Source organism: Oenanthe melanoleuca, chromosome 2 (genome assembly GCF_029582105.1).
Source record: "Oenanthe melanoleuca isolate GR-GAL-2019-014 chromosome 2, OMel1.0, whole genome shotgun sequence".
Lineage (NCBI taxonomy): Eukaryota > Metazoa > Chordata > Aves > Passeriformes > Muscicapidae > Oenanthe > Oenanthe melanoleuca.
Window position 1 is genome coordinate 114,037,748 of NC_079335.1, and position 12,962 is coordinate 114,050,709.

The 12,962-nt window shown below is 43.7% G+C and overlaps 1 protein-coding gene across 1 annotated transcript; it reads right to left on the reverse strand.

Moving 5' to 3' along the window:
* Window positions 1-462: 462 nt before the first annotated feature.
* Window positions 463-5,279, reverse strand: LOC130249053 (uncharacterized). The gene is made up of 12 exons (XM_056483382.1): window positions 5,060-5,279; window positions 4,638-4,709; window positions 4,479-4,556; window positions 3,891-3,962; window positions 3,732-3,803; window positions 3,549-3,644; window positions 3,000-3,107; window positions 2,311-2,382; window positions 2,152-2,223; window positions 1,966-2,064; window positions 1,223-1,388; window positions 463-701 (listed from the first exon to the last, which is right to left on the reverse strand). Exons 1-12 carry the CDS (start codon window positions 5,154-5,156, stop codon window positions 512-514), a joined length of 1,194 nt encoding a protein of 397 aa, XP_056339357.1. The 5' UTR covers window positions 5,157-5,279; the 3' UTR covers window positions 463-511.
* Between the last annotated feature and the right edge of the window lie 7,683 nt (window positions 5,280-12,962).

Sequence of the window (12,962 nt, forward strand, 5' to 3'; positions counted from 1 at the left end):
TTTTTTGAGCCCTTGGAAGTTCTTGGCTGTGCTGTAATGTGTGCTGGGGAAATCTCAGTGAGAGGCAGTAAAGAGTGGAGATGTTTAGATCTGAGCATTGTCTGTCCATTCCATTTAACTGAAGGGACTTCCTTGTGGTGCACAGCTGAGGCTCATTCCATTTTCCTCAAGGCAAGCAGTCACTGATTGCTTCCCTCTTTTCCTGGGCTTGGCCCTGGAGGAGGCCCAGGCCCAGGTGATGCCGTGAAGGAGATGTGCCCTGAGCCCAGGGAGGCTCAGCATGGGCTCCCCCAGCCCCTCGAGGCCTCACGGCTGGTCTCAGCAGCCCCTGCCTGCCTGCTGCCTGCCTGCTGCCTGTCTGCTGCCTGCCTGCACCGTGGGCCCATGGCTGTTCCTGGACAGGGAGCTCAGCCAGTGCTGGTGCTGTGCGGGCTTTGCTGGAGGTACCACCCGGACATAGCTCTGAAAACGCAACTTCTTTATTTGAACATAAACCAGGGGCTGCCCAACTTCAGCCTGGGCCGGGGAGCAGGGCCAGGGGGCTCGGGGGCAGGGCTGCTCGTTTTGGAGGGGCTGGGGTGCACCGCAGACGGGGGTGCAGCCACGCCAGGGCACATGGGGACTGACATGGAGAACTGTCACGAGGCAAGTTGTCGCTGCCTGTGCCCTTGGGCTGCTCTTCTGTATCTGCACAGGAGCACCTGTGGAGAGAGGAGTGGCTGAGGCCCCAGGTGCCCGTGTCACACAGGGACCCTCGTGCAGAGCAGGGCCCAGAGCTGGCGAGGCTCCCCAGCACGGCTGGAGCTGCTGGCACAGCTTGGCCCGGCTGGAGCTGCCCCTCAAGGCCCGGCGAGCAGGCCATGGCTCTGGGCAGGGTCCCTGGCCAGGAGCGGCCCCAGAGCGCGTCTGCCTTTCAAGGGTGACCTGGGCCCCGCTCTTTCTCCTCCCCACCTTGCTTTGCCCCTGCCTCCTGCTCCTGGGGCTGCTCTTGGCCACGCAGCCTCAGTGGGAGCCAGCACTGGCTGCAGTCCCAAAGGGCTGCCCGGGACAAGGCCCAGCAATTAAGAGGCCAATTAAAGCACTGGGCAGCAGCAGAAACCTCGGCAGAGTTATTTGAACAACCACTGGCCATCCACAACTCCACAGCAGCCTCAATGGGAGTGCTTCCTTTCAGCAGCCTTTGAAAGAAGCTGTTTGAGGCAGAGATCAGCAAAACACTCACTGTTTCCTTTTGTAGCAATACCAGATTCCGGCAAAACACATCATCAGGAGCAGTGCCCCACCAGCCACAATGGCCATTAACTTCAGCAAACAATGTGTTTCCCAGCAGAAAACACTTCTCATCCTTTTCCACATAGTTTTATCATGTCTTGAGACACCGACTGCATCTGTGGGGGCAAAGGGGAGTGTGAGGCCGTGCTGTGCTCCACTGCTGAGCTGGCAGCATGGTGGATATGGCCAGGACGTTCTCTGTTACCCCAGAGCTGGGGCCTGCAGGCACCTTGCACCCCTTGGCACTCATGGGGCTGCTCAGTACCCGAACCCCTGAGACTGCATGGGATAATTCTTCTGTGCTGTGCCGCTCTTCTGCAGGCAATATTTGTACAAGACATGGATAAGGCCAAGGATAATGCCCAAGGTTTTGGAGGAGCTCCAGGACCCACTCTTCTCCAAACAACTGCCCCTGTTGATGTGCTGGGAGACCAGGAAATTTCAGGGGATCTCAGTGTTGTGTGTGGCCCGTGCTGCAGATTAGGCTCCATGTCAGCTGATTCCAAATGCCTTTCTGCAGAGGCTGGGGAGAAGCTGCAGCCAGGCCAGGCTGGGAAACAGCCCTGCAGGGTGTGACAGCAGCAGTGGGGGCATTGAGGCTGCCATGGATCCCTCCCCACTGTGCCAGGCACGGCAAATCCATATGTTCAGAGAGTGCTGAGTCTCAGGAAAATGATGAGAGAAAGCACCAACCATGGTGTATTTCCAGGTAACTCCGGATTTTATCCAGGTGTTTGGATGCCTTCTGGGACTTAATATCTCCTGTGGGTTTGTTCCTTCCTCTCAGTAGACCTTAACAGAAAGTATTTCCATTTCAGATGAATGGATCCCACAAAAGCAGTGCTCAACCTGTGGGGTCAGCAGGGACACACTACTCACCCCTGTGATGGGAGCTGGGCTTGCCTGAAGCAACAAGCAAAGGACCTTGAAGTCTCTTCCGTGCAGACACACCTGTAACAGAATAGCCACAGAAGCTTTTGTCACCTGGTTCCTGCCAGGTTGTCAACGGTTATTCTTTTAGGAATATTTACAACATACTTGCAGGAGGTTTTAGAGGCAGTAAATCTTCATGAAGCCAGGGTGCTGGAGGAGGCTTCCTAACATGCTCATCTAGAAGGGAGCACAGGTGATAACCATGTCCATGGTATGCTGGGATCCCCTTCTGCCTTAGAGAACTGGGAACTGCAAGTCAGGCTGTGAGAGCCAGACGTGAATGGACATGGACAAAGCTGCAGAGCGTCCTGGGGAGCTCTGGGGTGCCTCTGGCCACTCTGCACACTCTTTCCATGCCCTTTATAGTATGCTTGGTTGGGTGGCTGTATCAGCCCAGGGTCTGTGGGGCTCTGTCACTGCCACACAGGAAACTCTCCCTAAAAATCCCTGGGGAAAACTGTAGCAGGTAGTGCCACAACCATCCCTCCCAATGTCCCTTTCTCCCTCCTCCTGCTGGGCCAGCTCCCCCATTCCAAGAGGACAGAGGCAGGCTCTGTCAGGACACACTGGAGCCCTGCTTTCCCCCTCTGCCTTTCCCCACCATGGGTAGCCCTTGCAGCCCCTCCCAGCTTTTGGGCAGTGTCTCCCATGGAGGGACCCCAGCAGGACTGCTCAATACCCAAGTGTCCTGAGGCTGCTCAGGATGATTTCTCTTGCCTGTGCCTGCACTGCCAAGGAGCAGAGATGGCAGCTCAAGGCTCAGCAGGGCTCAGACCCAGAGGCACAGCAATTACCTCCTGTGACTATTTTGGGTATGACCTCACTTCCTTCAGTAGAGGCTAGCAATGTGCCACTGCGTCGTCTGGGAAATGCTTCCTTGAGCACAGGCTTTCCCTGTAACTCTGGGCAACGAAAATGGGACAGTTGGATCAGATGGACTTGTTCCCCAATAGGAAGATGCCATCTTCAGGAGGCAGTGCTTGTTGAAGTCATGGATAAAGTTCAGTTAGTCATCCAAGCTTTGGAACTGGGCCAGGACTCTTCCTCCTCCAAAGAGCCCCTACACCTGATGTAGCCTGAGACTGGGAAATTTCAGGGGATATTTGGGTGTGTATCGTCCATACTGAAGGTTAGGCTCCCTGTCAGCTGATGCCAAATGCCTTCCTGCAGAGGCTGGGGAGAAGCTGCAGCCAGGCCCGGCTGGGAAACAGCCCTGCAGGGTGTGACAGCAGCAGTGGGGGCATCGAGGCTGCCATGGATCCCTCCCTCTGTACTGGGCATGGCGCGTCCACATGTGCAGGGAAAGCTGAGTCTCAGGAGAAGGATGCGGGAAATGCACCCACCACGGAGTCTCTCCAGATCACTCAGGAGTGGTTTCAAGTGTTTGGATGCCTTCAGGGACTTAGGTCCTGTAGGTTTGTTCCTGCCTCTCAGCAGACCTTAAGAGAAAGTATTTCCCTTTTAGTTGAATGGATCCCACAAAAGTAGTGCTCAGCCTGTGGGATCAGCAGGGACACACTACTCACCCATGTGATGGGAGCTGGGCTTGCCTGAAGCAATCAGCAAAGGACCTTGAAGTCTCTTCCCTGCAGACACATCTGTAACTCAACAGCCACAGATACTTCTATCACCTGGTTCCTGCCAGGTTGTCAATGATTATTCTTTTAGGAATATTTACAACACACCTGCAGGAGGCTGCAGAGGTAGCAAATCTTCATGATGCCAGGGTGTTGGCGAAGGTTTCCAGGCATGCTCATCTAGAAGGGTGCACAGATGAGAATCATTTCCATGGTGTGCTGGGATCCCGTTCTGCCTTAGGGAATTGGGCACTGCAAGGGGGTCAGGTGAGGATGTGGGAGCCAGATGTGAATGGACATGGCCAAAGCTGCAGAGGAGCCTGGCGAGCTCCTTTTTTGGTTCTGGTCACTCTCCACACTCTTTCCATGCCTTGTATAGTGTGCTTGGATGGGTGGCTGTATCAGCCCAAGGACCTTGGGGCACTCTTACTCCCACACAGGAGACGCTCCCTAAATCCCTGGGGAAAACTATAGCAGGGAGTGCCACATCCATCCCTCCTAACCTCCCTCCCTACTCCTGCTGGTCCTGCTCCCCCATCCCAAAAGGACAGAGGCAGGCCCTGTCAGGACACACTGGAGTCCTGCTCTTTCCCTCTGCCTTTTCCAGAATTTATTAGGAAGTATTTCCATTTCAGATTAATGGATCCCACAAAAGAAGTGCTCAGCCTGTAGGGACAGCAGGGACATATTACTCACCTGATTCCTGGGAGCTAGGCTTTCCTAAAGCAACCAGGAAAGGTTCTTGAAAAGTCTTATCTGCTGACACACCTGTAACTAAAGATCCACAGAAGCTTTTGTCACCTGGTTCCTGCCAGGTTGTCAATGATTATTCTTTTACGAATATTTCCTACATACCTGCAGGAGGCTCCAGAGGCAGCAAATCTTCATGAAGCCAGGGTGCTGGAGAAGCTTTCCCAGCATGCTCATCTAGAAGGGAGCACAGATGAGAACCATTTCCATGGTGTGCTGGGATCCCCTTCTGCCTTAGGGAACTGGGCACTGCAAGGGGGTCAGGTGAGGCTGTAGGAGCCAGATATGAATGGACATGGCCAAAACAGCAGAGGGGCCTTGGGAGCTCTGCTCACTCTACACAGTTTGCATGTCTTTTGCAGCATCCCTGGAGGGGAAAACCAGGGCAGCCTGGGGCCTGTGTGGTCTCGGCTCTCTCACTCCCACAGAGGAAACTCTCCCTAAATCCCTATGGAGAACCATCCCCAGCACTTTGTGGGCAGAAGGGAGCGCTCTCCTGGGAAAGAGGAGCCAGGCCGCTGCCTTACCTGCTTCCTTTGCTCGCCACGGAGCTGCCTGGGCAGCCCTGGCAGTCAAGGCCACTGCCAGGAGGAGCAGGAGGAAGAGGCGCAGAGCAAGGGCCATGGTGCCTTGCCCTCTGCCAGTCCTGCAGCTCTTGCTGCCACCGCTGTCCTGACACTGCTTTCCCAATATCAGCACCACTGCCACCGCCACCGCTGCTGCTGCAACAGTTGTGGCCAAGCACTGACTGGCCGGTGGCCGTGGTGCTGTGCAACCATGGGGCTCTGGGACCTCTGTGACCTCAGAGCCTGCTGTGACGTCAAGGCTGGGCCAGGATTTTTTTGGAATGGATCTCAAGAGCTGCCCTTCCAGTGAGGAGAGTGGGTCCCTCCAGGCAGCTGTATGCAATCTGTTTTATTTCACAAGAGCTGAGTTATATGGCATTGGCCAAGTGAGATATTTCATGGTTGTACCTGCAGTAGCAATGTCAAGTCCAAAATTCAACTCATGTTGTTGATTCCCACTATTGCAGTCAACACCAGCCCCATGCTGACACTGAGTCCGTGCTTTGCGCTGTGCTGGCCTTTGGCCCATATTTAAATAGTGAAGGACTTGATGCCCTAATTTATAAAAATAATGCAACGCTGGGCATCAGGATAGCTGCATGCTTTAGGGGAGACCCAAACCCACTGCACATATTGTGGGTGTCCTCAGGCACCCCAAAATCCCCCTGTGTGCTTCACAAGAGACCCCAGTCCTGTGCTTCACTTAGAGGAGTCCCTCTGCCCCTGCACGTCTTTGGAGTTACCCCAAATGAGAGGAAAAAATTGTTCTTTGGACTAAGATTTTACATTGGGAAAAATATCTGGTGTGTGACCCACCAGCTCCAGGTGGATTGTGTCTTTTTGGTTGACTTGGGGATTGGAGGAGGTGTGAACTGTTGTTCTACGTTTTTTTTTTTATAATCTTGATATTATTGACTCATGTTTTCTTCCCAACTGCCTGGTTTTGGGAAGTCTATGGCGCATTGTCATCTTTCGATGTCCTCTTTGATCAGATTTATTTGAAATCCAGAAATAAATTTCAAAGTTAGGAGAATGTGTGTCTCTTATTCATTCTTAGATTATGTGTTCCCTAGGATTGTTTTCCTAGGAAGCCATCTAAATCATAATATATGGTTCATTGGTAGCCCTGGAAACAGTCTGCTTCTGTCTCAATCACTTTTATCATCACGAACTATACTCTGCCATGATTTTCTTCCTTCTCATAAATCTTTTGAGAAATAGTTTTTATTGTGAGTAAATGGCATTGTGCAAAGTGTGCAAATACTGTGGGAGGGAAAAGAGTCTATATAAACTGGGCCACTTCTGCTGTATTTGAGAGCAGATCATTTATTAGAGATATCTGAGATATCAGTTCCTTAACCTTTTGGAGATAATATTGTGCTTGATGAGACTGGCAGAAGATGATGGGTATTTAAATGAAGGGTATTTCTAAGAAATTACTGAGGTCAAAATAAATTCTTTATTATGTAATGCGTGCAACTAGAACTGTTCTTAAGAAATGTTTTTGTAAATGATCCAGTGCAATAGGCTGGGACCAAATTGTTGTGGATTTTCCAAATTTTGAAATTGGTGTCCTATTAGTACAAGTTTAAATAGCTAATTTACATTTGGTCGAAGATTGAGATAGCATTGCAGCATAAAACAGGTTGCTGAAATAAGCATTCAACGTACATTGAATGAGAAGTTATCAAGTGTCAGTGTGAATTACTTATACCACTTATTGTTTGTTCTTTCCTACTGAACTATACTGACAGCTAAAATCCAGTGATAAGGAAAACTTGGCCAGCAACAAGTTGCTGCAAATATCAATAGAGAGTGCTCTTAATATTACCAGAGTATTTTTGCTGTGTTCAGTTCACGTTGTGTCAGAGAATTGATTGATTTTTAGGAAATATTGATTATAATGTGACTATTTTTAGTTCAGGATTCAAAGTGGGTAATAGATAGTGAATTCTATACTCACGTATATATATATGTATTCAAAATGCAGTACTCAAATAGCTTAATATTTTTGTTAACTTTTCAATTAGCCATTGCATCAAGTTAATTCAGCAAATGATTTTCCTTTGGATGTATTCTTTGTCTTCTGTGTTAGTACAGAAATCTAAATCTTCCAAACCAGCATTCCTTTGATGGCACATCTGCTCCCTCTCAGTTCTTCTGCTTCCATTTAGCCCCGTCATTTAGCCCCACATTTCAGAGTTAAGTTCTGTTGAGTCCAAAGAGGCAAGTGATGTTGCAGTATGAATTGACAGAAAAGTGTGGTAGTCTGGGTAAAGCTGGTTGAAGATGTGCTTTTTAGATGTTTTACATATCATCTATTTCTAAATAAAAACATAAAACCCCAAAAGTTTAGAATTTTTTCGTCAATGCTCTTCATGGCAGATTTTTTTTTTAAAAAAAGTCTGTAATCTCTCTGTTTTTGTATGAAGTTAAGGATTTACTGTTTTGGTCTTTATATCAGTTAAACTATTCTGAGAGTTCTTAAATATATGAAATGTTATTCCTTCAGGTTTCATTATGGCATTTGAATGCTTTCCTTTACTTTTAGGGTTCAAGTGGACGTATTAATATGGAAGGCTTGTCTGCTTTTGACTAGATTTATTGGTGTAGGTAGCACGAGGCCCAGCTCCATTTTTAGGGACCACAGATATTCTAACAGCAAACTTTTTCTCCTGGTGTATTTTTTCATGGTTTTCATGATGGGTGTCTATAATGTAGAAGCAAGGAAAACTAGTGTGTGTTCTAAGAATTATCTAAAATTTTTTTCTTCTGCCTTTTTTTACCTACCTCAGGCATGCACATTTTTTCCTGTTGGTTTAGGCAGGGTGACCTTCATGGTGGGACCCTGAGCTAATTTCAAAGGATGGGGATAGCTGTGAGCAGAGTCAGTGGGGGCTTTTTGCTTCACAGTGAGCCGAACGTAATTTAATTTGAGGAAAATGGACGTGATAATTGTTTAGCTTCTGTGATTAGTTTTAATTTTGGATATAATGTGAGCTAATTTTTGTTTTGCTCTACCTTGTGACTTTTTCAGTATTTGTGCTGTGTAAGAAATTTAGAAAGCTGCATACAGGTGTTGAGACATGGTAAATGGACATAGTAAAGAAAGATTAATTATTTTTCCCTTGTATGACTTTGTGGTTTAGAAAAGGAGTCTTGTTTTCCTAGTAATTTTTTTATTCCTGCACAGAACACAATTATTTTATTAAGTTATTTTCATTATGTCCTGTACCGAGTATTAAATGAAGTGTGTTCTGATAATTAAAATTTGGATTTTTTTTCTGTCATTTTATACTGAAATTTGTTCGCACACTTTATTGTTAGCCATCCTCCACCACTACAAGGGTTTTAAACTGTATTTGACAATATTTTAAAGTTTAGTTTCTTGGCACCTCAAGTGCTGTAATTCTTAATTATATTGAGAATTTCTTGACAGCTTCTTGCTAAGTTGCTGGTGTTGTAGATGAGAATTTAAAAATTGTCTTGTGTTTTTTGGTCTTGACTCTTGCATCCTTTAATATCTTGAAACTGTAAAGTCCTGAGGTGATACTTCTTCAGCATTCCTCACAAGGGAAACTTATATCAAGTGATTTTTCAAATACTCAGAGTCTGAACAAAACTGGTATACCTGCCAATTTTTCTTTGTTTAGTTGTTATTATTTAATAAACATACTGATGACTTATTCGGTTTGGTTTGTCAAAGCTGTGAAGATTTATATAAATATAAAGATCGCCTGCCTTGCTTTTTATTTTGCTTAGGATAAACAAATACTTTATTTTATTTTTGTAGTCTCTCTCATATGTTTCTGTTACAGGCATCTTTTATTAAATATTTATAGTTCCCTGTTCTTTCCTAAGTGCTTGTAACTGTTATGAATAATTAAGGAACTTAGTTAAGGGAGGGAGGAGGGCATTGATATAGCATTCAGCATGAGAATTTCCTGTAGTTTTTTGACAACTCTAAATTACATACACCTGTAAATCTAGAAGGAAAAAGGTCAGAAACTGCCTTATTGTGATTAGCGAAGGTATGTGGGTACACATGTCTTGTCTGCCTATATAATAACCTAGTAATAAGTATTTTTTATCTGTATCATAAGAATCATCATAAAAATCAACAGCTGGTTATCAGTGTTTAGTTATCGTTGCCATCTAAGTAATAAGGCTGAAGTAGCAACTCAAGAATTTGCAAGATAATATTTGTTTAGCAAACTGTAAGTTTCCAAAAGTCCAACCTTTGTATTTTATTTTATATTGAATTATTTGCATGAACTGTTTGTGGCATTGAAGAGTTAATATTGGTAATAGTCATTCTTCTAATTAACAAAAATGAACTTATCTCAAACCATACAAGGAGATCAATTCAGTCTGTGATATTGCATTTCTTTCTTTAAAGTTATCTTGTGAAATTTGCTAGTCCAATTACAATTAGGTCAGAAGCAAATCTGAAGACACCATTCATGAATCTGTAGAGTGAAAAAAATGAGTTGATGAATTGAAAGCTGCAGGGCAGTGGTAATGATAGCTTTTAGAAACAAAAAAATGTATGTTTTATTATTCTGTAGCCTGAGTGTCTGACTTAGAAAACATAGCCTATAAGTGATAGTTTTACTTTTGTATTGTTCCCTGGAAAACACTCAGCGACAGGAAAGGACACAAAAACACCAGGAGCTTTCCAAGGGAACAGATGACATTTGGATTGAAATTTGGACAAAATACACAAATTGACAGCACAGGTGGAAGTGAACATTTTGCCACATCAGGGAAAGTAAAAATACATTATTTAGTCCTAACATTGTGCTGAGAGATTGGGTAGGATGACATGTAAGCATGTGTGAAAAAGCCATTCCTATAAATCAGATAGCACATTTGTGGTCAATCTGCTCTTTACTTTTTTTGTGAGGAAGAGATGTTGACAATTAAGGGAATATAATGTAGACTTTGTCTTACAGTAAAGGAGAGAGAGAAGGTACTCTTCTGCTTTCCAACTAAATTAATCAATAATAACAAACATAATTATTATCATTTGTTGGCTGCATATGCAGCATTGAAAATAAGAATCTTGTCTGTATGGAGCAAGGTGTCATTTTCCATATTACTGGGGTTTTTTTAGTATTTAAATATATGTAATTTCATGAACCTTTAGTGGCATCCTAAGATGCACACTTTACAAGTTATTGTGAGGTGGTTTGTCCTGGTTTGTTTTGAATCAGATAGGATAGTGTCTGGATCTGCTACCAGGAAAGTTGGTAAAAAAAACAAACAAATAAAACAAACCCAACACTTAGGTGTGTGGGAAAGTCTGGAAAAGGTGCTGGTAAGGCTTTCCCAAGAGTGGAAGAGGGTTGGGAGTCTTGAGCCAGTGTTCAGTCTCACCTCTTGCTGGTGATGCTGTTGGCTTGTCTTCCTCTATGATGCTGAAGGGCAGCAGCAGAGGAAGAGTAAAGCAGCTTTCTGCAGAGCCCTTACTGAAATTACAGAAATCTTAGATGTAGTTACTCTGATATTTCAAAGTCATCCACATGCTGTATTTTTGCTTTAAAGGCTGACAGATGTGTTACATATTTTGCCAATTCAGTCAAATTGCTGTTTATGGTTGAAACAAGAAAAGGAAATGCTTTCTACCAGTGGAACTAACATGCAGCTATGAATACTTGAAGGGAATCTGATATTCAACTTCAGACTGCTGCATATTAAATCTTGTCCATAAATCTTGATTAGAATGCTCCTGAAAATATATCTTAGCTATAATGTTTAGGTGTTTAAAACATTATTGAAGACCTGAAAATGAAAGTGCTCAGAGTTTAAACAGATGTACACTTATGAAGAAGGAGCATCTTGCTGGTTTTACAGAGAACAGTGAAGACTCAGAACCTTCTTCCTCCCTGACCCATGCTGAAACCTGTTGAACCTTTTTGTTGAGCAAGTTTCAAATCCTTTAGTACCTTTACATGCAGCATCAGCTTTGTCATCTTCAGTTATTCAAGCTAAAAGCATCTGTAGATTCTATTACTTTTTCTGCTAACTGATGACAGAAAAAGTAAATAATTATAATAAACATAAGTTTCTCTGTAGTATTTAAAATGTCATAGTTATGATTTCTTAGTACATGAGAAATTAGGAATCTAAAAAACTCTCTACCATCTCTACCTAGGGTTAAAACTCTTCATGCCATCAAGCAATTTTTAACAGCTTTGTGTCAGTGCAGTTTTCTCAGTTTAAGACTCAGTACTTAGTAACTGCTGTTTTTCATAAATAATTATTACAGTTTATATGGATTTGGTTGGTTGGATCTGAAATATGCATGTTTTGCTTTTATCTATTTATGTGAAAATGGGATACCTCTTTTGCTCCATTGGAAATGCTCCCCAGAAGGCTGAACTGTGACTGACTCAGTAACACTAAGAACTGAGACCTTCATGCCAAGCATAACTCAGGTTTTGGCTCTCTCAGTGCTCGCAGCAGTCTGGATAATTTCCTTAAATGCTTCTTATTTATTTTCTTTTCAGATCAGACTTTTTTTCCCCCTTTGCCCTGCTAATCCATATAATGTAAATTAACCCCTGAAACCAAGTGACCTTTTAAATTTCATAAATATGCAGATGAACTCATACAAGAAAGAATGCCTCAGTGGTGCTTGAATTTTGGTTTTGCTTCTATGTTTTAATGTTCAGATATAATATTTTATAGCATATATAAATAATATTAATATATTATATAATTGAAATGTAATACATAGTATAATAGAATTAAATTATGAAATTATGACAGAATCTTAGAATGGTGTATCCTAGAAATCACTGCTAGAATGCAAGCATACATGGAAGCATGAAACTGCAGAATATGGAAGTCTTAGTAGTAAAAACAGACCTTTTAAAATTTAGGTCAAAATCAAACATAGTAAAAGTAGCTTCAAGTCCTTTATTTTCAGCAGAGTAGGCAATATCAGATTGTTTACTTTCCGTTCAAAAGAATATGGAGTCCATTTATGTAAGAGGCGGGTGAGAAGGAAGCAGGCGGCATTGTGCCCGTGGATGTATTCTGCATCTTCGTGGAAGAAGTGCCTGCCTTGGACTTGATGATCTTGTGGGTCCTTTCCAACTCAGAATCTGTATCTGTGCCGTGGAGCACGGGGAAAGCTCCCCTGTGACATCCTGTGAGAGCACTTGAATAATGAAAAAACCTGAGGATACTTGAGACAGCAACATGAAAAACGTATTAAAAGATGGTTTCTTCACTCTTGGTAAGCTGATCAAATGACTAAATAAGCTCTTCTGTAGGAAGTTTTGCAAAAAAAGCTTTTAGCCTAGACTCTATTTGCAAAACCATATCCTGTTGTTTCCTGGCCTGTCACAGTCTTTTGAGTTAAATTGCTGCTATAAAGTAACAAGGCAGCACAGGCCACTGTTTTTCTCTGCTCTTTCTAATAGGTAGTGTGAAAGTGATCTCATATATCATAGAATCATAAATTTTCTGGTGTTCTGTTTTCTTGAAATGAGGCAGAACAAAATGAGCCCAAGAGCCTGAGAACCTCAATTCTGTTATTTTATGATGTTGGCAGTTCTTTCTTATAGCCTGCCTTTATGTTTTATATGTTTGTGAAATTTTTGCTGTACTCTGTGAGGTAGACCAAGATGAGAGATTTTGTTTTCCTTAATAGAATTGTTTATGTTGGAAAAAACCTTTAAGATTGAGTCCACCACAGAACATAATGACATAAAATTCTGCTGTCAGTTCACATAGGATCAGATTTCAACAGAACAGTTTCAGTTGCATTGATTTTATTTGAATTAAATTTCTTGATAAAAGTGAGTGATTCTTTCCTCCAATTTATAATCGGTTCATTGCTTCCAGTGGTTAT